The following is a 25135-nucleotide window of genomic DNA, read 5'->3' as shown; positions in this document are numbered from 1 at the left end:
TGACGCATCGTGAGAAAAGGGAGAAATCAGGATGACGTAGGCAAGAAACATAGGGCATGCATTTTAAAAGGTGCTGCAGTGCCAGCTCGTGGCTTTTTTCTCGTTCCCTGTACTGGAGTGATCATTGGCAGTGTCCATGGGCAGTTCTAGGCTATGGAATGACCTGACACGGTTAAGTTCCAGATCACGCCGGAGATCAAAGACCCATGCCCAGCCGATTGATGAGCGAGCGGGAAGCCAGAATTGCTTCCCCCGTCAGTGATGTGCCATGTCCGAATGCAACTGATGTGTAAAAAAGCCGAGGTAAATCTAGAAAGCAATCTGGAAATTGAAAGTGCTGTAGGGATACACATGAAGGCCTAGTGCATCCCCAACTACTGGTAATGTAGACTCTTAATTGTTATGTAAAATTGTGTAGGGGACAATAATTAGATATAGGTAAAATCTTCAACTCAGGACTGAGCCCTCATTGAAAGAACTTTAGGAATTATGCTGATGAAACTTAGGAACTCTATACTTTAATTGGAATAATAGTGTGAAGATATTTGTTAATGTATCTGAAGTATAGAAAGAATAGCCTTTAATGATGTCATATATAAATGAGAGTTAGATCCTTGTTAGAATTAATGGTAGGAAATTATGATTTAATATGTTAAAGGAGATTTAGCAATCATAAGTGAAACTATTCACTTCCCAATATTATCAAGATAAATTTTATATCAAGAAAAATTTCTTATAACATGTATTATGTCTATTCAGTGAATTAAATGTTAATTTCTTTTGAAATGAATATGAAGAGCCTGATTTCCATTTTTACTGAACCGTTCATAAAAGTTCGAACCAAGGCGGGAGGTAAGAATAACAAACATAAAATAGGGGGCTACGACCACGAGATAAATCCTAACAGTGAGATTAATTGAGAATACTCTGCTGAGTGTTTAAGAATTACGAGACAGTGTGCTGATCTAGACTTTGGTTCCATGAATAAATATTCATCAAGTACCTTTTAGGGTGGCGCAGTATAAATATAAATTTTCCCTAAAATTAAAAAGGAACCAGTACCAGAATTGAAACAAAGGAATTGGCTCCAATTAACGACATTTCCTTTGTCTTCATAGCCCATGTGCACATCTTGTAAAATTGCTTATCGGCCTAGATTGATAGTTAAGACATGACTCACTGATGTTAGATTAAGAAGTTACTAAAGGGGGCAAGTCAGAACAGAAGATATATATATGAATACAAATATTAAATAAAAATTGGAACCACCAGTTTAACACTGTGACTGATTACAGGAAACTGACCAAAGTGTTAGACTCCAGCAATATTCAATACCACACCTTTTCTCTTAGTTTCGAGAAAAATCTGAAGGTAGTACTGCAGGGTGTCATGGAGGATATAACTGCAGATGAAATTGAGGCTGACTTCCACCACCAGGACCTGCCACCTATTAAGATCAGCAGAATGACTAGAGCAGACAAATCCCCTATGCCTCTGGTCTTGGTGGAGATCCACAAAGCCTATAAAAACATCTATGATTTAACATCTGTTTGTGGACTCCGGATCACCCCAGAGCCACTCCATAAAAGGGCATCTACTGGTCGATGCCATAGATGCCAGAAGTTTGGCCATGGTCAAAGACTCTGCAAGGCAGAGTATAAATGCCTGAAATGTGCTAAGAGCACCCCGCTAACACCTGCACCAAGCCAGAAACCACCTCGGCTAAATGTGCCAACTGTGGTGGCCCTCATCCAGCAAACTACAAGGGATGTACTCAGCACCCAAAAAACAGAGGGATGGAGACAGCTAAACTGCCCTCTTCCTCTAGTAAAAGAACACCTGAGGCCCCTGCTCCACAGCCTGAGAGTCGGCAGCAACAGTCGGTGACCTTCAAAGACAGTGGAAGCCAAAGGCAAACAAGAAGTTCTGCTAATGTGGCCCGTACTAACAAACCAATATCAGAACAAAATCAGCCAATAGCACCTACTAATCTGACAGCAGTTATTACAGCCTCTTTAGCTAACATACTACAAGATTTCAGCCTGTCGAACCCTTCAGCAACCACCACTAAAAGACAGGAAACACAGCAATCATATATGAATAAAAACAAACTCATTCCTGCCTCTCTTCAGATCATTGCTGGAATGCGAACAGCTTAAGGAACAAAATTCTGGAGCTACAAGATTTCACTTACAGATACCAACCTGATATTATACTAATCAGTGAAACACACCTTAGACCCTCTGACAGTCCCAAAATACGGGGTTATCTCATGTACCGAAATGACAGATCCAACTACAGAGGTGGTGGCACTGCCATCTTCATTAAAAATTACATTAAGCACCATTCTGTGAACAACCCACCAACCACTAACCTTGAAATTACAGGCGTGGAAGTTTTCACCAGCTCTGCCGGCAGATTGAAAATCTATTCAGCTTACAATCCACCCTTAAAACTCTGCTGCACACTGATCTAAATGCCATTTTAAGAGTTAGAGTACCCATCATTATTGCTGGTGATTTAAACTCCAAGCACCCTGCCTGAAATAGTAGAACCACCAACAAGAACGGCTGCATCCTTTCCAACTACATAGGACCAAACTATGCTGTCGTGGCTGGACTTACCGAACCAACTCATCTCAGTACGTTTTGCACTGCTGACATCCTGGATATAGCTATCTTGCAAGACATTAAACTTCAGTACAGCCTTAAATCACTAAACAAGCTCTCATCGGATCACAACCCAATTCTACTACAACTGGGAGAACAAGAATATCTCTCTCACTCATGCATATCGTGGGACAGATTGTCTAAAGCACTTAGGGATCAAATTGGACCTGTCCCTCACATATGCACATTAGAAGATGTGGAATCTGCAGTGACTAGCCTCACCCAACAGATTAAGTCCGCTATAACGGTTGCAACTTTCCACAAACCTGTTCCCAAGCCTGGTCGTTTGCCCGAGGATATTATGGACCCGATCAGAGATTTCATAACACTCGCGCTCCTCAGGACAAAACAATAGATTGAACGGGGCAGTGAGAGATGCTCTTAAAACTCATAGAAACCAAGTTTGGGATGAAAAGTTAACTCTTTCTCACCTATTGATCATTCTATCTGGGGGTTATTGAGAAGCATCAAAAATAAAAACAGATCCCCCCCCCCAATAATCTCTAACCAGGGCCTAGTTCACACAAATGTAGATAAGGCAGAAGCCATAGAGTAAAGAATCTAGAGGTGCAGTGCAAACCTTCATATAACAACTTAGATTTCAATCACTTATACAAAATCCACAGACAGGTCAGACACGTATTAAAACTCCCAGATACCATTGCTGACCATATTGCACCCACATCACCTGTTGAATTATATGATATTATTAAAAAACTAAAGAACAATAAAGCTCCTGGACTAGACGGCATTTCAAATAGGGTGATCAAGCTGTTGCCTCGAAAAGCTGTAGTGCACCTGACCATTATAATTAATGCAATCTTAAGACTTCACTATTTTCCTTTCACCTGGAAACTGGCTGATGTAATCCCTATACATAAGCCAGGAAAGGACCCTACCGCAAAATTATCGTCCAGTCAGTCTCATCTCCAATCTGGGTAAGGTTGCGGAGAAGGTCATCCTCTCATGACTCCAAACCTCAGTAAATGACCTAAAGATCCTCCCTAAAGAACAGTTTGGTTTTCGGCAACACCATAGCACTACCCAGCAAATCCACAGAATTCTGGAATACATCACCACCAGCTATAACTGGCACCAGTGCACAGGAGCTGTTTTCCTAGACCTATCCAGAGCATTTGACAAAATCTGGCATTTTGGACTCCTACACAAACTTATCTCTGCCAGTATCTCACTAAAAATGGTTCATCTAATCCATTCATATATTCAGAATAGATCAATACAAGTCAAAATCAACGGTTCTACCTCATCCCAGCGCCATATCTTTGCTGGAGTGCAGCAGGGATCCCTACTAGCTCCATTGCTGTTTTCTATATTCATGTCGGACATCCTGCACAATCCGATGTCTTCCATTTTGGCCCTGTATGCGGACGATACAGCAGTACTAACCAGATCTCTCCGACCCCATTTCATTACCAGAAAGCTTCAAGAAAACCTTCTAAAGCTGGAGGATTGGTTCTCCAAATGGAGATTGGAAGTCAACCCCCAAAATAGCTCAGCCATTCTTTTCTCGAAAAGGCCAATATCTCCTGTAGGAGATGTGTTACTATTCAATACTAAAATTCCCTGACAGACAGAAACAAAATACCTGGGTGTAATTCTCGACAGAAAGCTATCTTTCAACCAACACATCGAGTTTACGTGCGCAAAGGCATCTAAAGCCATCGCACAGATCTATCCGCTAATTAATAGAAATAGCAAGCTCAGCAACAGAATCAAATTGCAGCTATACCAGATGACGATTCGTCCTATAATCACTTATGCCTCTCCAGCCGGGAGCACACCTCTAATACTAACATTATCAAAAAACAACAAGTGCTTGAGAATGATTCTAAACTCCCCATGGTATGTTAGAAACAATCAACTTCATAGAGATACAAATATTCCCTATATTTTCTCTTTCCTACAATCCTTAGCATCTAAGTTCTTCCTAAAGATGTCCATACACCCCAATGATTTGGTTCAGCAAGCTGCAGCATATGAGGCAATGGACATATTCAAACATAGAAGACCAAAAGCTATATCAACCTCCTATAGCGATGCATAATCTCCATGCCCATTCAGGGCGAGCAGACTGCTCATAAATTTTACCCTCACTGTAACTGCAACAGATAGCGGGGAATATGAAAAGCATCTTGCTTCACCCCTAAAGACATAAATGTCAATTGTCAATTCTTAGTATCACCACTTCTGGGTCTAGCTCCCACTAACGAGACCTCAATAAAGATCGAAACTGGTCTGGGTAGTGGCCCTTCGCTTAATGCATAGCATTCTAGGAGATACTGAGACAAGGAGTGATGAGAGCTTGGTCCACCTTTACCACGAGTTGCCTCAGTCCTGAAGATACTTCAGGTGCAAACTTTGTATAAAGATTATACAAAGGATAAAGGATTAAACTAAATTTAATATAGTCTAACCAAGTAGAAAAAAACTTCCAACATCTTTCTCTAAATCCAGGAAATATGTTTTATTTCTCCATTATTAGATGCAGGTTCTGTTGTGATTAGAGAGAAGTCTAGACATGATCCCTTTGTACCATTTCACAGTTATTATAGTACAAAATGGAGTATACTGACTGACTCATTATTAGAAATAAAATCATAAGTGTGAGCTCCAAGAGTTGAAATGATGCCTAATTTCTGCACTGTATATTGGGAATCAGCATAAAAGTATCTATTTGTGTGGGTTGGTTTGTTGTACATAGAGATTTTTGGCATTTATTTGGTTGCCAAGAATCTTTCTACAAAATAGTTTCCATTTTGTAAGAAGATATTTGCTCTCCCTCAATGAGTCTTTTTTGGACTCCTTGGAGGTGTCACATAATAATAATAATAATTTGTAAATAACTGGAATACTTTGGTTACCTCATCCTCATTAATAATATAAAAGTATTCCCAGTATGTGATCCAGAATTTGAAATGACGCCGCCTTTCTGAGATTTTATACTGGTGTGAATCAGTCTGTTTGGGTGGGTTGTTTATGGAGTTTAATAAATCTTGTAGGAATTGCTTACTGTGGCTGTATATTAAGAAAACATCCTCATTACATTTTTTTTTTTTTCATAATTCTGTTGATATATGGTATCTTCTTATCAGAATTATCCCCAGTGGTTTGCAATGTCATTGTTAAAACATTGAGTTTTTTTATCCAATATCAGATTTAAATCTTTATTTAGTACATTAGTGAATATATCTTACCCCGTATGGTGGCCAGGATTAAAGAATAGTCCCAATATAGCCCATGTATGTCGTAAAAGGCGACTAAAATGGGTACCCGGGGGTATAGCCAGGTTCTTTCTTGTAAGCTGGGCGCAGGGCTAATAACCCTGTCCTGTAAAAACTCAACTTGTTAAGAAAGTCAAAAAGGAAAATTAGCCAGACGGACTTCACGGAACAACCTGGACAACAGAAAAATGATTATGAATATTGGTTTGGAAGCTGGAATGTCTTGAGCCTGAACAGATCAGGAACATTGAAGAAAGTGTGTGAGAAATTACAGAGATATAGAGTGCGGATAACAGCATTGCTGGAGGTGAGATGGAAAGGTAGTGGCATATTTGATGCCAGAACACATACTATTTTTTACAGTGGAGGAGATCAAAAAGCATTTGGTACCGCATTTTCAGTTAATAAAAAATGGAAACACTTGGTTCTTGATTTTAGACCAGTTAATGAACGACTTTGTGTACTGAGAATAAAGCTTAAGATATTCAATATTTCACTTTATGTGCACACATACCAACTGAGGACTCTTATTAAGAAGACAAGATGAATTTCTATGAATTATTGGAGAAGATATATGATCAGGCACCGAAACATGATGTAAAAATGGTTCTAGGAGACATGAATGCCAAAATGGGAAAGGAAGAGACCTTCCGACCAACAATTGGAAGAGATAGTGCACACGAAGAAAATAATGAAATTGGCATGAGACTAATTGATTTTGCAAGTAGCAAAAATATGATCATATGTACAACCTGTTTTCCATATAAAAAAAGTATATAAAGTTACCTGGAGATCGGCAGATGGAATAACAGAAAATCAGATAGATCATGTGATGATTGATATACAACATGCGACAGATATCATTGATGTAAGAAGTTTTAGAGGAGCGGATTGTGATACAGATCATTACTTGTTAAGAATTAAATATAAACAAAGGATAAAAATTAATTAAGTAGGTAGAGGAAAGAGGACACTAACATATGACATCCAAAAATTAAAAGATGGAAAAATCAGACAAAAATATATTGTAAGACCGAGAGAAGAAATAAATGAAGAAAATGAGGATGAACATACAAATAATATGACTATAGATAAAAGGGAAGGGATCAAGAATAAAATTACTAAAGTGGCTGAAGAAGTCTTGCGATTCAGAAACAATGATAAAAGAAATGAATGGTATGATTTGGAATGTAGAAAATGTGTTGAAGACAGAAATACAGCTCATCTAAAGATGCTTGAACGAAAAACTCAAGCAAATGAGAATGAATATAGAGAAAAACGAAAACAAGCCAAAAAGATTTGTAGAAGAAAGAAACGTGAATGGGAAAAGGCAAGGCTAAATGAAATTGAGATTTTGAAGAATACAGGACAAATTAAGAAAATGTATAATAAGATAAAGGAAATTAAAGGCAGATTTCAACAAACGATTGCTCAATGGAAAGGTGGACATTTTGAGAAGGTGGGCAGAATATTTTGAAGATCTCCTTCAGGACAAAACAACCTTGGAAAATCCAGAAGAAGACGATTTTAACGAACCCCTGGCAAGTATGGGAAAAGCTGAGACAGAGGAAGCACCAGAATTAAACGAGGTGGAATTAGCCCTAAAGAGAATGAAAAATAATAAAGCACCTGGTGAAGATGGAATACCAGTTGAGATATTAAAATACAGTGGGCAATCACTATTAATCAAAATACATGAGTACTTGTCAGAGGTATGGGAAACTGAATCTATGCCTACTAAATTGGACACTGCTATTATCGTTCCTATACATAAGAAAAATGATAAGTCTCTGTGCCAAAATTATAGAGGAATATCACTGTTAGCAGTAATTTACAAAATATTTGCAAGGGGACTGGCAACTAGATTGGAACCCTTTATGGAAAAAACGCTGGGCAACTACCAATGTGGCTTTAGGTATGATAGATCAACAACAGACCAGATTTTTACAGTACAAACTATAATGGAGAAATGCTACAAGTTCACTATCAATCTGCACCATTTGTTTGTGGACTTTAAACAAGCCTATGATAATATCAATAGAGATAAGCTATTTAAAGTCATGAAGGAATTCCAAATTCCACCTAAACTGATAAGATTAGTTAAAATGACTCTCAGAAATATCATGGGTAGAGTGCAAATACAGGGTGAACTCACACCTGAGTTCAGGATTACGACAAGGAGATCAACTATCAACAATGCTTTTCAACCTATGCCTTGAAAGGGTAATACGAAATGTAATTATAAACATAGGTTGAACTATTATGAATAGAAGTCTACAGCTTTTGTGGATTATGTGGACTGTATTGCAAGGACTGAGAGAAGCCTCAGAGAAGGTTATAGACAAATGAGAGAGGAGGCAAGGAAAATGGGACTACAAACAAATGAAACTAAAACAAAATACTTAATTGAAAAGCCAAACTGCTATTTTTTTCTGGCGAGGTTGATAAGTTAAGGGGGATAAAAATCCCTTATTGTTTTTCAGCCAGTAAGCGAAACTATGATCTGAACGTTTCATGCCGACGAACTGTCGGCGGATCCAAGCATAAGTGACCACTTGGTAGTAACTCGTTGCAAAGGTGGAGCAAGCTCCCTCACTATTCTTGATATTTTCTCATAATGTAAAAACACACAGCTCCTAGGAGATGTAGTACTGTTTTACATTATGAGGAGAGGTCACTACCCAGACCGGTTTCAACCGGTCTGGGTAGTGTATCAGAGTTTAAGTGAAAAGAACTTACATACTTTTGCTATACGATTGCCAGAAAGGTGTGCCACTATATTATATTATAACATATTATAACTAAGATGAAAAGCCAAACTGCTATTTTTTCTGGCGAGGTTTTTTCCCCCTTAACTTATCAACCTCGCCAGAAAAAAATAGCAGTTTGGCTTTTCATCTTAGTTATAATATGTTATAATATAATATAGTGACACACCTTTCTGGCAATCGTATAGCAAAAGTATGCAAGTTCTTTTCACTTAAACTCTGATATTCTAGGTCTAGCTACTCACTGATGAGACCTCAAAAAAGGTTGAAACCGGTCTGGGTAGTGACCTCTCCTCATAATGTAAAACAGTACTACATCTCCTAGGAGCTGTGTGTTTTTACATTATGAGAAAATATCAAGAATAGTGAGGGAGCTTGCTCCACCTTTCCAACGAGCTACTACCAAGTGGTCACTTACGCTTGGATCCGCCGACAATTCGTCGGCATGAAACGTTCAGATCGTAGTTTTCGATCTTAGTTTCGCTTACTGGCTGAAAAACAATAAGGGATTTTTATCCCCCTTAACTTAAAATACTTAATTGTTGCCAGAGATAAACAAAAATTGGGAAACAGCCAAAGTTTCACAGTAGATGAAGAAACCTTTGAACGAATCCAGCAGTTCAAATATTTGGGTTCAGTAATAACAGAAAGTAATGATATGTCAGTTGAAATTACCTATAGAATAGCTGCTGCAAATAGAACTTATTATAGTATTCATACACTATTAAAACTATTAAAAAGTAAAATCCAGCTATATAAAGTAATCCTCAAACCTGTACTTTTGTACGGCTGTGAAACATGGACAATGATCCAGAGGGATCAAAACCGATTACAAATACAGGAATGAAAGGTATTACGAAAGATCTTTGGCCCAATTAATGAGAACGGACTGTGGAGAGTGAGGAATAACAAAGAAATAATGGAGAAATTCAATGAAGTGGATATTATTACTGAAATAAAGGTGAGAAGACTGAGATGACTAAGACATGTTAGGCGAATGGGGATGATAGAGCCGTAAAAAAAAAAAAGATCTTCATGTCTGGACCAGGTGGATCTAGGCCCAGAGGACGACCAAAAAGGAGATGGCTTGACAATGTGGAGGATGATTTAAAGAAAATTAGAGTAAAGAACTGGAAGAGCAAGGCACAGAATCATGATGAATGGAAGGCTATCCTGAGACAGGCCCAGGTCCTAAATGGACTGTAATGCCAAGGAGTAGTAGTGAATGTATCTTCAAAGCTATATCTTGGCTTTTTGTAGGATTACTCTTTTCCAGCGACCAATCAAAAGTTTCCTCGGTGGATCTATATAACTTGACACAAGCACTTTCAGGTTATGATAAGTGAAAAGGCGACATAATTATCAGGCTAGTTTAAGAGCATTGCAAAAAAATATTAAGGATTATAATACAAATAACTCAGAAACATGCTTTACAGTATTTCTAATATTCAAATTTATTTCACATATTTATTTTGTAATTCTGTAGCTGTTAAGTTATAAACAGGAATCTTATTTTGATGCTGTAAGTCCATAAACAAGTTAATAGCAATTTCTCACCATTTCAGCTGGAAGAGAACCTGAATTAATGGTCAATCCCATTCTTCAGTCTACTATTTTGAGTGAAGTTAATATAATGAGGTAATTAAAAGGATTATATATAAAATTAATACAAAGTTATAATTAAATAAGCTGAAAGAGATTTAGCATCAAATATACTGATTTCACACACATATATATATATATGTGTTCATATTTTTTACTGACTGAATTCCGAGAATTAGACAAACAGTTAATTTTAATTTTATTTAACACACAACATGTTATGTGTGTTAAATAAATGCCTGAAGAAGTCGTAACTCACGACTTCTTCAGGCGTGAAAACATTAAAAGCAAACATAAAAAACACCATAAAGAAACCTTGTACCACTACAAACCCAACTATTAACTACAGTTAAGTTTGAACTGAAGCTACAGTCCTGGCTAAAGTTCTATTGTTAGGCATCTTCAAGTGTGTGACTTCACGAGCACGCCAGTATCTGATAGCAGAGCTAAATGAGTCTGGTAAATTATAACTAAGGTTACTGTTTATGTGATAAGAGTCCAGGACAATTTCTTTAGACTCAACTATGCAGCATTCTACCTCGTCGTGGCATACATGAAGGTTTGATTTTGTGGTCCAGTTTATCTCATGTTGGCGGCCTTCACTATTTGTGTTCACTGAGAACTGGACATGGCTTGAGAGGGTGCTTGCTCTGGTTCTGTTGTAAGTAATGTCCCTTTGATGTTCCTCTAGACGTAGGAGGATGGACTTCTCAGTTTGGCCATAATGTGGCTTCCCACAGTCACATGTGATTTTACACACCCCTGGAAACTGAAGATGGTTGTGAGTCTGTTTTGGTTTGCTTAGAATTGATCTGAGTTTAGGAAGAGTGGAAAAGCACGTTTTTATGTTAAATTTTTTCAAAATCCTTAGTTTCTGGGAGAGCGAGCTGATGTACGGTAAAGAGATATATTTGGGTTTGTCACGTTGTTTTGAGGATGGCGGTATAGTTGTTTATTAATAGTTTTTGAAGAGTAGCCATTATTTGCGAAGGTTCTTTTTAGATACCGTAGTTCATTTTTTAGCTCTTCCTCATCTGATAATACAGACCTTGCATGATGTGCTAGAGTGGAGATGATACCCTGTCCTGGATAGTGGTGTGAGGACGCATGCAGATATCTATCCATGTGCGTTGATTTTCTGAAGATCGAGATTTTTCTGCAGTCAGATATCGTATTAAGTTTGACGTCTAAAAAAAAGTCAGAGATCCATTTTCTTCAATTTCTTCAATTGATGTCTTACTGGTTAAGTAACAAGATCTCAAAAAAGTTTGCTCTGCTATCACATTGTGTTAATTCAGGATACTTTGAGTTTCAAGGAAAAATTTATTAACAAAATAAGGGATTAGCAATGGGCAGCCTCTTGTCTCCAATACTAGCGAACCTTTTTTCGAGGATTTCGAAAAAAAGGCAATTACCTCTGATACACCACCACCACCATCATCATCAAATACCTGACATGTACCCTCAAGGGATGTACATTATATGATAGTACTACATGAAACACTTACATCATTACTAACTTCCTATCTACAATTTTCCTCCAAATCAGTCTGATTCCAATATTATCAGATCTTATATTTCTATCATCTAAGGCACTTTGCACTGTATCAATCCACCTATATCTTGGTCTTCCTCTGGGTCGTTTTCCTGCCAACCAGGAAGAGAACACTTGTTTTGCTAATCTTTCCTCACCTTTAAGTGAGTAATTCTGTTTAAGTTACCATATCACCTGAGATTAGCTCTGCTAATGCATTCCTGAATGCTGACAATGTCAAGTTCTTTCCTAATATTCTCATTTTTAATATGATATTGCCATTGATGCCATCTGTTCACGCCTCTAATCTTTCTCAGGACTCTCATATCTATCTATATCTACGGTCTCTAGTCTTTGGTCAAGTGTTTTACTTCTGACCCAGCTCTCAGATCCATAAGTTAAAACTGGTTTGAACACTGTCTTGTATACAGCTAACTTAGTGTTCCGACTAATTTCTCTCTTATTCCATATGAATTTATTCAGTTGACTTCCTACCATACCAGCTTTGTTGATTCTGTTGTCTATTTCCATATTCAATTTACCATCTTCACTAAAAATCGTGCCTAAGTAGCTGAAAAGTTTTACTTGTTCGATAGGTTTCTCCGTTCAAAACACAGTTGACATTTTCAACGATTCTACCTATTTTCATTGCCTCTTTGTCTTTTTATTGCTGACCTTCATACCATATCTATTACAACAGTTATTCAATTTAGTCAGGGAATCTTGCAAACTTGTAGCGGATTTATTTCGAAGTATAACATCGTCCGCATAAAGCAAAGAGCTGACATTAACATCTCCAGTCTGATATCATGTTTAATACCACTTTACTTCATAATGTGATCCATATAGATAATGAATAACAGAGGGGATAATGTACGTCCTTGTCTCACACCAAATTTAACATTAAACCATCTTCCTGTACTTCCTTCAATTCTAACTGTTGACTTGCAACTCAAATAAAGACTAAGTATTGCTGTAGCATATTTAATTGCTTCTTCTCAACCGTTTGTGAAGTATACTGGCATAAATCTTGCCCAGAACATTCAGTGGTGAAATACCTCTATAAGTCTCACATTCAGTTATATTTCACTTTTTATATATGGGTACTAAGAGAGCTCTACTCCAATCATGAGGATTTTGTTCCTCTATCCAGGCCTTCTTAACCATGCAGTGCAGCCACTGTAAGACTTTTATACCACCATATTCAGCATTTCTCTTCGAATATCATCTACTCATGATGATATTCGCCTTTCCACATTTCAAGCCTTTGATGGCTTTTTCTACTTCAAGTATGGATATGTATTCCTGATTGTATGCCTGTTGAGTGTTTTTTACCACCGTGCTATCACTGCTTGTTTCATTTAGCAATTTTTTGAAGTAATTACTCCATACTTCAAGGATATCTTTTTCTCCCATTTTCATGTCACCTTTATCATCTCTAACTCCTTTTACAGCACTCCTTCCTCCATTTCTAAGCGTCTTCAACAACCTCCAGAATATTTTGCTACCTTCTTGATATTTATTTTCTATGTTCTTGCCAAAGTCCTCCCATGACTTTTGTTTAGCTAGTTTTACACGGTGTTTTTACTTTCTTACATTTGTATCTGTATTCTCTAAGAGCACAAGCTGACTTATTTGCCAGGAACTTTTGATATGCTTTCTTCTTTTCCTTCACTGCCTCTTTGACTTCCTGTGTCCACCATGGAGTTCTGATTTTTCTATCCTTGCAGACTACTTCACCACATGCCTCTCTGGCTGAATCAATCAGAGTTTTCTTCAAGACTTGCCACTGAATCTCCAAGGTTTGGTTCCTGTTCTCAAACTCTTTCATTTTTTTTTCAATTATCTTTGTGTATTTTAGTCTACAGTTCACATCTGAGAGCTGCTCAACTTTTATTCGCTTTAATACTTTCTTACATGTTATTCTTTTCAATATGAAATTCAATTTTATCCTGCTCAAGACTAAATAGTGATCACTTTCAATTTCAAATCCTCTGTACACTCTGGTGTCCTGCACCGGGGAGAAAACATCACTATCAACAATAACATAGTCAATGAGACTTTTCTTATTCCTTGCCTCTTCTCTCCATGTGAATTTGTGCACATTTTTATGTTACACCTCTGCTACACTTAAACCTAAAATATGCTCCGATACATTGACTACATATTCCTTGTTTGGGAATACAGTATAGATAATCTTCACATTTTTTTAAATCACTTAAACAACTTCCACCCAGACATCAAGTTGACCATAGAAATTGAAGAAAATAGATCTCTGCCTTTTTTAGACGTCAAAAGATATCAGACCTCATAAAGATCTCGATCTTCAGAAAATCAATGCATATGGATAGATACCTGTATGCATCCTCACACCACTATCCAGCACAAAAGTTGGGTATCATCTCCACTCTAGCACATCGTGTAAGGTCTGTATTGTCAGATGAGGAAGAGCTAAAAAATGAACTACGGTATCTAAAAAGAACCTTCGCAAATAATGGCTACTCTTCAAAAACTATTAATAAACAACTATACCGCCGTCCTCAAAACAACGCAGAAACACAGGACAAACTCAAAGGTTATATCTCTTTACCATACATCAGCTCTCTCTCCCAGAAACTAAGAAGGATTTTGAAAAAATTTAACATAAAAACGTGCTTTCCCACTCTTCCTAAACTCAGATCAATTCTAAGCAAACCAAAACAGACTCACAACCATCTTCAGTTTCCAGGGGTGTGTAAAATCACATGTGACTGTGGTTAGCCACATTAAGGGCAAACTGAGAAGTCCATCCTCCTACGTCTAGAGGAACATCAAAGGGACATTACTTACAACAGAACCAGAGCAAGCACCCTCTCAAGCCATGTCCTGTTCTCAGTGAACACAAATAGTGAAGGCCGCCAACATGAGATAAACTGGATCACAAAATCAAACCTTCATGTATGCCAGGACGAGGTAGAATGCTGCATAGTTGGGTCTAAAGAAATTGTCCTGGACTCTTATCACATAAACAGTAACCTTAGTTATAATTTACCAGACTCATTTAGCTCTGCTATTAGATACTGGTGCACTCGTGAAGTCACACGCTCGCAGATGCCTGACAATTGAACTTTAGCCTGGACTGTAGCTTCAGTTCAAACTAAACTTTAGTTAATAGTCAGTTTTATAGTGGTGCAATGTTTCTTTATGTTGTTTTTTATGTTTGCTTTTAATGTTCTAATGCCTGAAGAAATTGGCTTTCCGACGAAACATGCTGTGTGTTAATTAAAATTGATTGTTTGTCTAATTCTTGGAATTCAGTCAGTAAAAAATATAAACATATCTTCATACTGAGTATATACAATGGATAATAATATATATATATATATATAGATAGATAGATATCATCATCCATAATTTAATGATATGTGGCCCTAAGGAGTGTTCAAGTTACTCAGACAACACACATGATTAAGTTTATATTATTAATAATCTCATGTCAACAATTTTTCTCAATCAGTTTATTACTTGTGAGAACTCCGATATTGTCATATCCAACATTTCATGCTACTAAGGCACTTCTAACTGAACCAATTCACCTAGATCTTGCTCTTCCTCTGGCTCTCTTTCCTGCCATCTCGGCATCAAACACCTGTTTTGCTAATCTTTCCTCACCCATTCTATTTAAGCTTATTTAAGGTGACTGTACCACTTTAGATTGGCTCTGCTGACACATTCTTGAATACCAATAGTGTCAAGCTCCTTTCTAAAATCTTCATTTTTAATATGACTCTACAATTGTTGCCATTGGTTCAGTCCCCTAATTTTTCTCAAAACCCTCACATCTGATGTCTGTAGAATTTGATCAAGTGCTTTATTTCTAAATCAGTTCTCAGAGCTATAACTTAAGACAGGTTTGAACACTGTCTTGTATACTGCTAGTTTGGTGTTTTGGCTAATTTCTCTCTTATTCTATATAAATTTATTCAGCTGATATCCACCATACCAGCTTTGCTTATTCTGTTGCCTATTTCCAGATTTAACCTGCCATCTTCATTAAAAACTGTACCTACATAGCTGAAATATTTTACTTGTTGTATAGGATCTCTATTCAAAATGCATCTGAAGTTTTCTATGTTCCTGCTTATTTTCATAGTTCATCATCATCATCAAATTCCTGACATGATATATAGTGGTGTACAGGAGATGACAGTACTATATAAATAAAATTCCTGACAAGTGGTGTACAGGAGATGACAGTACTATATATAAAAACTTACATCTCCACTAACTTTCAATGTACAATTTTCCTCCAAATCAATCTGCTACCTGTCAAGACTCCAGCATTATCAGATCTTATATTTCTGTCTTCTAAGGCACTTTATACCATATCAGTCCACCTATATCTTGGTCTTCCTCTGGGTCTTTTTCCTGCAACCCTGGCAGAGAACACTTGTTTTACTAATCTTTCCCCTCTCATTATGTTTAAATGATCATAGCACCTGAGATTAGCTCTACTAACACATTCCTTGATGCTAACAATGTCACATGCTTTCCTGATATCCTCCTTTTTAATATGATATTGCCATTGATGCCATCTGTTCATGCCCCTAATTTTCTCTGGACTCTCGTATCTGTATTTAAGTGTTTTATTTCTAACCCGCTCTCAGATTCATAAGTTGAAATAGGTTTGTACACTGTCTTGTATATAGCTAATTTAGTGTTTTGACTAATTTCTCTTATTCCATATAAATTTATTCGGTTGACTTCCTACCATACCAGGTTTGTTGATTCTCTTGTCTATTTCCATATTTAATTTACCATCATCACTAAAAATTGTGCCTAAGTAGCTGAAATATTTTACTTCTTCTGTAGGTTCTCCATTCACAATGCAGTTGATATTTTCAATGCTTCTGACTATTTTCATTGTCTTTGCCTTGTTATGCTGACTTTCATGGCATATCTATTACAACAGTTATTCACTTTAGTCAGGAAATCTTGCTGACTTGTGCATTTATTTAGGAGTATAACATCATCCTCATAAAGCAAAGAGGTGACATTAACATCTTCAATTTTGATCATGTTTAATACTACTTTCCTTCATAATGTGATCCATATAGATAATGAATAACAGAGGGTGGGATAATGTACATCCCTGTCTGATGCCAGATTTAACATTTGCATCATCATCCTGTACATTCTAACTGCTGACTTACAACTCAAATAAAGACTAAGTATTGTTTGATATAATGCCCAATTAACACCATACAACTGTAGGGTTTTGAATAGCTTTTGTCTTAGCACCTTGTCATATGCCTTTTCCAGATCTACAAAACTTAAATATAGATCTTTATTATATTCCCATGATTTTTCAACGAATTGTCGTAAGTGAAAATCTAATCCTGACAGCCATTATTTGGCCTGAATTCACCTTGTTCTTCACTTTCCTTCCACAATCCTTCTCAACAGTTTCTGTTTCTCAAGTATACTTGCATAAATCGTACGGGAACACTCATTAAGGAAATACCTCTGTAATTTTGACATTCTTCAGTTTTATTTCCCTTTTTATATGTGGATACTGTGAGAGCTCTACTCCAACCATCTGGAATTCATCCCTCTGAACTTGCCCTGCAGCCACTGTAAGACTTTTATACCTCTTCTTGAGCATTTCTGATCAAATATCATCTACTTCAGCTGCCTTACCACATTTCAAGCTTTTGATGGTTTTTTACCACTGTGCTTTTACTGATTATTTCATGTAGCAATTTTTCGAAGTAATTACCATATTTTTCTGTGTATAAGACGAACCCTACTTTTTCGAACCCAAAATTAAGAAATCAATATTTTAAACATGAAACAGAACACATTTGATATTTTTTTAAATATTCAAAGTATATTTAGTAATTGGGTAATATTTTTTGATACATACTAAGATGCATTTTCTTGGCTAACTGGGTTCATGTTCTCATAGCCAACCCTTCTCTGCTCATGACATTGAAGCACCGTTTTGCCTTTCCTGTGAAATCAACGATGTTCATTTCTCTTGCAAACCTTTTTGCCTCATATTGAATAAGCATGGTTGACACACATATCCCACTCTGGCGCTTCTCCATAATCCAAGTCGTAAGTCTCTGCTCCAAGTTTGGCCATTTTGCTGGTTTTCCTCTTATGGCCCTCTTCTTTTTTGGCCTCTTGAGTAATTGTTCTTCCTGTTTTCTCCACTGTCTAATCATACACTCAGTGGTAGGAGGTCCAAACTGTCACTCTGAAGCTTTATTTCCATGTTCTTTTGCGTAATTGATGACTTTTAACTTTAATTTTGAAGAATATGACAATTGTTTTTTATTTTTAGACATTTTTATGTGCTAGTGCTCAAAATATTGTTAATGCATTAACTTACCCAGCCAACAAGTTGTAGACATATGAATGCTTTCAGAGTTCTGATTGGTTTATTCAGAATCAGCTGTTAATGACGTCAGTCAACCGCGTTAACAAAGGCTAGTGATTGGCGGAAGCATGTTCGTGGAGATAAGGTACCAGCAGTTTCGCCACGGCAACCGCGGGTCTCTCAACTGGTTACCCCCCCCCCATGTATAAGACGATCCCCAATTTTTGGTCTAAAAATTTTAGAATAAACTATTGTTCTTATACACGGAAAAATGCGGTACTCCATACATCAAGGATATCTTTTTCTCCAGTTTTCATGTCACTTTTATCATCTGCAATTCCTTTTCAGCACTCATTTCTGAGCTTCTTCAGCAATCTCCAGAATATCTTGCCACCTTCTTGATATTTATTTTCTGTGTTCTTACCAAAGTCTTCCCATGACTTTTGAGCACAAACTGACTTATTTGCCAGGAACTTTTGATATGCTTTCTTCTTTTCCTTCATTGCCACTTTAACTTCCTGTATCTACAATGGAGTTCTGATTTTTCTATCCTTGCAGACAACCTCACCACATACCTCTCTGGCTGAATCAGTCTATGTTTTCTTCAGGACTTGCCATTGAACCTCCAAGGTTTGGTTCCTTTTCTCAAACTCTCATTATTTTCTTAAATAACGTTTGTGTATTTTACACAACTAAACTGTAGACTAAAATTTTACACATTTTAGTCTACAGTTCACATCTGAGAGCTGCTCAACTTTTATTCAATTTAAAACTCTCTTACGTGTTCTCATTTTCAGTATGAAATTCAGTTTTATCCTGATCAAGACTAAATGGTGATCACTTCCAATTTCAAATCTTCTGTACAGTCTAGTGTCCTGCACCAGTGAGAAAGCATCGCTATCAACAATAACATAGTCAATGAACTTACCACTGATTTTCATAGTTTTGCTCTTTTTGTTGCTGATTTTTATTACAATTTAGTTAGCGAATTGTTGGAGACTTGCACTAGATGTGTTTAAGAGTACATCATCACCTGCATAAAGCAAAGAGCTAATTTTGACATCTTCAATTCTAAAATGAGGCTTGATGCCACTTTCTTTAATAATGTGATCCATATAGATGATAAATAAGAGTGGAGATAATGTGCATCCTTGTATTACCACTGATTTTACATCAAACTGTCTTCCTGTGTTTCCTTCTGTTGGAAGTTTTTTCACTTGGTTATACTATAAATGAAAGATACCAAGAAATTATATACTTGGTTTAATCCTTTATCCAAGTGTAAGCAAACAAAGTTTGTGTCTGAAGTATTTTCAGGACTGGGATACTCGTGGTAAAGGTGGTATGACTTCACATCACTTGCCTTAGTATCCCATAATGCAAAGCACAACTACTTGCAGACATGTATAATGCTATAAATTTTTATGGGAAGTGTCACTACCCAGACTGGTTTTGACCTTTGAGGTCTCTTCAGTGGTCTGGCTCCCACTGAAGAGACCTCAATAATAATCTTGCTTAAATTTGTCATTGCTTTCCTTCCAAGTAATAATCTTCTAACTTCTTCAATACAATACCCATCTTTATCAATTCGGGATCCTAGGAGCACAAATTTGTTAACTACTTCCATTTTCTTCCCATCTACTTCAAAATCATTAAGTTCACATGTTGCCATAACTTTTGTCTTTTTGTGGTTAAGTTTAAGGCCATATTTAGAACTTTCTTCTTTAACTTTCATAATAAGTTCCTCCAAATCTTCTTTGCATTCTGCTAGCAAGGCGGTATCATCTTCATACCTCAAATTATTAATATTTCTTCCACCAATTTAATTCTAACTGAAGACTCCTCCACCCCTGCCATTCTTAAAATGTATTCATTGTACAAGTTTATACAAATAAGGAGATAAGATACATCCTTGTCGCACCCCTTTACCTATTGTGAAATACTCAATTTCTCCAAGCTCTGTTCAGACAGTAGCTTCTTGTTCACAATAAAGATTCCTCAGAAGGATAATGAAATGCTCTGGTACTCCAATTGTTCTTAACACATTCCACAGTTTCACTTGATCTACAGAGTCAAAAGCTTTACTATAGTCAAGGAAACAAAGGTAGACATTCTTTTGATATTATATTCCTGTGCTCTTTCTATTATCCATCTCATATTGGAGATCTGATCTCTTGTTCCGCTGCCTTTTCGAAATCCTGCTTGTTCATCTGGGATTTCTCTCTTCATGAATGATTCCAGTCTTTTCTGAATGATCTTAAGTAAGACTTGCATGAGAAAACAGTGCTATAGTTCTGTAATTTTGGCACTCGCCTTTCTTCAATAAAGGTATATAAACTGATTTTTCCATTCTCTAGGCCTTGTAGTTGTGATCTAAATTCGTTGACATAGAGCTGTTAATATTTTAACTGCCTCTTCTCATAGGGCTTTGATCAGCTCAATAGGTATTCCATCCCTTTCTGGTGCTTTCTTACTGGATAGCTGTTGCAGTGCCTACCTCCTGTGTATAATCCTGCTCATCAAATTTCTCATTAATTTTGGAGTCCTTTCTGTAGAGGGCTTCTGTATACTCTTTCCATCTTTCTTTGATGTCTGCAACTTCTGTAAGATATCCTTTGTGATTACTTTTCATTATTGGCGCTGAACTTCCCTGATCTTTTTGGAAAGATCTCTTGTTTTACCTTTCTTATTTTGGTCTTCTGTTTGTTGGCATTCCTGGTTAAAGTATTTTTCCTTGTCTCTTCTGGCTTGTTATTGAAACTCTGCATTCAAATGCCATACTTCCTACAAATTTCCTGTGTCCTTCATTTTCCTCCTTTTCTGAGCAGTTTTGATGGCATCTTCCGACAGGCATTGAGACTTCTTCTTACAAACTGTTGGAATATACTTCTTTGCTTCTGTTTTAATTATATCTTTAATCTCTTCCCACATATCTGGTTCTCTCTCACACAAATTGAGCACATTGAATCTGTTCTGTATGCTAATATTATATTATGTTAGCATACAGAACACACACAGTGTTATGTTTCCAAGATCATATTTGATTGACATTCGTCATATAGATAATGAATAATGTTTGAGATAATTTGTCGGCCTGGTTGGCTGAGTGGTTAGCATATTTGCTCTCCAGCCAATAGGCTGCAGGTTCGAATCTCATCATAGACATGGATGTTTTTGATTGTTTGTGAAAATCTAGTGGTGATGATGGTGGGCAGTAGATGGCGTTGGTGTAGATGATGATGATGGTAGTTGCGGTTGGTGGAGACAGAGAGTTGTAGAGTAGGAGTAATAATAATGTCATGTAATAATAATATTTCCAGATTTCTCAACTATTTGTCTTAAAGTGGAAATCTTATCCTGACAACCTATGTTTGGCTTGAATCCAGCTTGTTCTTCATCAAACTTCCCTTCCACAGATTTTCTTAGCCATTTTAAGGAAATACCGTTATAATTCTTGTATTTGTTTTATTTCTCTTTTTATAGCTGGGACTATGAGAGCTCTGCTCCAATCATATGGAGTTCGAACCTCTGACTAGGCCTAATGACTTATGCAATATGGCCACTAAAACTTTTATACCTCCATATTTGAGCATTTCTGGTTGAATTTCATCTACTCCAGCTGCCTTTCCACATTTCAGGTTTTGATGACTTTTTGTATGTCAAGTTGAGAGTTTTCTATGCCAACACTGGTTGTTTCATTTAGCAGTCTTTCAGAGTAATTCTTTCAGATATCTAGACTATCTTTATCATCTCTGATTCCTTTTACAGTACTTTTTCCTCCATTTCTAAGTGTTTTTCAATAGCCTTCAGAATAGTTTGCCACCTTCATGATATTTATTTTCTATGATCTAACCAAAGTCTTCCCATGACTTTTTTTTAGCCAGTTTTATACAGTGCTTTGCTATTTTACTTTTTTTTTTCTCTGCATTCTCTAAGAGCACAGCTGACTTACTTGCCAGGAACTTTCCATATGCTTTCTTCTTTTCCTTCTTGCCTCTTTAACTTCCTGATTCCATCTTGGAATTCTGATTTTTTGTTACAGACAATCTCACCACGTGCCTCTCTGGCTGAATCAATTAATGGTTTCTTCAGAGTTTGCCATTGAATCTTCAAGATTTGGTTCTTGTTTTCACTCTCATTTTTTTCTTCAGTGATGTTTTTGTATCTGAGTCTACAGTTCACCTCTGAGAGCTGTTTAATTTTGATTTGTTTTAAAAAATTTTTACACACTCTTATTTTCAATATGAAATTCAATTTTATCCTTTTCAAAACTAAATACAGTCATACCCCGACTTACACGAATCCAGAATTATGCGGTTTCATATATGTACGTATTCCCGTCACGCTTCACACCTCACCACTAGTCGTATCTTTCCGGCGCCAGCCGCATTTGCCAGTGTCACACATGCTGTGAACAAGCATTGACGTGTTTCGCACTTTCTCTATTCATACACGATTTTTATAGTCTACAAACCTTGCGATTGTTTAATGTTATGTTCTTGATAAAAATTTTATCGCATAAAAAATAATAATGTCGTTCAAAAAAAAAAAAGTCCAATTCTTCTACAGCTAGCAAGAAAAGAAAAACATTGACTCTGGAAACAAAACTTAACATTATTAAGGATTTTGAAGGCAGAATGAAAATTTGTGAGCTAGCAAAGAAGTTTGATCTACAGGAATCCACAGTAAGAACAATCATAAAATAAAAGTTTACAGATTTTGGAGGACATAGATTCTAACGAGGAACGAATTGTAGCCACAAGGTAAGGAATAAAAAAAATCATTGGCTTGCTATGAAGAAATTTTGCGTGACAAGAAAAAGCCGTCAGATGAATCTATTAGATTTTATGAAACCATTGACATCAAAATAACTTTCTTTTTTTTTTGTATGAAAAACTACAATTATGATTATATTTCTTAAAAAATTAGGTGTTTTTGTAAACCTTTTGGTCCCAATTAACTAATATTTTGTATGTTTGTATGCAAAATTATACCCGAGTTATGCGAATTCGACTTACGCACTTTTTGTTGGTCCCACCTGCTGCGTAACTTCGGGGTATGACTGTAATAATCTCTTCCTATTTCAGATCCTCTATATACTTTAGTATTTTGAACCAGTGGGAAAACATTGCTTTCAACTATAACATAGCAAGGAGAATTTCTTGTTTCTTGCATCTTCTCTCCACATGAATTTGTGCACATTTTTTATGTTGGTAATAATTAATCTATGAAATCCTGAACAAAAATCCAGGAGATATTTACCATTATTAATATGTGGTTATCATTTCCTACTTTGCTCTTTATCTCTCCAACAAGGACCAACTTTTCCTTTTTCATTGTGCCAGCTGCCTTTCCTAATGCCTCAAAAAAATTACACAATTTCTCCCTTGCTAGAATCTTCTGTGGTACCACCATAGGCACAAATAACTCTTATTGTCCAGTTCCCCATTCTGATATTTGCCCACATCACTACTCAGTATTGCCTGCCATTCAAGATTATCCTTATATTTATATAAGGATAATCTTGAATTATCCTTATATAAATTCAGGCAAAATATTATTGCCTGAATATAAATTTTATGTTTATTGGTTAGATAGATCTCATCTGTTTTTGTTTTCTTTCTCTCAGTCACACCTATGTCTGATGCTAGGACCATCTTGAATTCTGCTCATGTTGAGTTTGGATGCATTCCAGGATTTGTTCCAATAGCTGACTTTGCACTGTTCACCCTGGTTTCCCAATGAAAACAATGGCCTTATTTAACTGGGCAATGCCCCAGCTGGCATGAAATTCTGCTATGTTGTACCATCATTTTACATTGGTTTAAAACAGTAAGAATACAGTTTGGTTGGCTAAATCCCAAATTGATAGCCCATCCTCTTTTGTTATATATCCAAGCAGACACCTAACAGGGAGTACTATGAGAAGGTGGGGATTGTACATTAGCTCAGAAGCATCGGTTTTCAGCATTCCTTAAAAGGCTATGTGGAAGTTTCCTTACAGTTATACAGCTTTGACCCAAAAAAAATGAGGGGGGGGGGGTGACAAAGTAAGAGTCAGCCATATTTAACTCCTTAGCCCATCCATGATATTAATGTATGATAAGTTTACAACCTTTTTTTTGGTGTGGGTGGGATTTATACTTTTTTACAAAATCATTCCATGAACCATGTTTCCATGAATTCATCATTCCATTTTTTGCTGCTTGTGTTTTCTACAAATATTTTGTAGTCACTGTTTGTCAGAATTGGCATTGATAATTCTATCACACTTTTGAATCTGTTAAACTTGCAGTTGCTGTTCAACACTCTTTCATAGTTCATCCCCAAACTCAGATTTTTTTGTGTTTGTTCATTAAAGGAATGAACAAACACAAAAAAAATACTTCTACTGCTGTCTTTGAACATCTCTCTTATGTATTTCCTAAAAAAATACTCTGTCAAATCCAGTGTTAGCAAGATTTTTCTTCTCAATTTTTTGAGAAGAAAAATTTTACCAAGTGAAAAATAAACGTTGAAAGTTTATTTTTCACTTGGTTAGACTATAATAAATTTAGTTTAATCCTTTATCCAAGTGTGAGCAAACAAAGTTTGCACCTGAAAGTATCTTCAGGACTGAGGTAAGGTGGTACAACACCGGCAACTAGTTGCAAAGGTGGAGCAAGCTCACAACACTCCTATCTCAGTATCTCCCATAATGCAAAACAATTGCATAACATTATGCAATTATTCCTTAATGCATAACATTATACATATCTGCAAGGAGATGTGTTTTGCATTATGGGAGATACTGAGATAGGAGTGTTGTGAGCTTGCTCCACCTTTGCAACGAGTTGCCGGTGTTGTACCACCTTACCCCAGTCCTGAAGATACTTTCAGGCGCAAACTTTCTTTGCTCACACTTGAATAAAGGATTAAACTAAATTACAATTTTTTCAAGTCCACTATACTAATGA

At 36.6% G+C, this 25135-nt stretch overlaps 1 protein-coding gene across 1 annotated transcript in view; it reads left to right on the top strand.

Moving 5' to 3' along the window:
* AIMP2 (aaRS-interacting multifunctional protein 2) overlaps positions 1–25135 on the top strand; it is an 87612-nt gene that overhangs the window by 60700 nt on the left and 1777 nt on the right. Inside the window, exon 4 of the mRNA XM_090398376.1 lies at positions 10245–10317. Within this exon, the coding sequence (XP_090254502.1) occupies positions 10245–10317 (73 nt within the window). The remainder of the gene's footprint in view (positions 1–10244; positions 10318–25135) is intronic.

The sequence above is a fragment of the Typopeltis vanoorti genome, chromosome 9, assembly GCF_054136105.1.
Source record: "Typopeltis vanoorti isolate ZY-2024b chromosome 9, IOZ_Tvanoo_1.0, whole genome shotgun sequence".
Taxonomy (NCBI): domain Eukaryota; kingdom Metazoa; phylum Arthropoda; class Arachnida; order Uropygi; family Thelyphonidae; genus Typopeltis; species Typopeltis vanoorti.
Note: the sequence above shows the minus strand (reverse complement) of the source record. Positions and strands in the feature narration are given on the sequence as shown.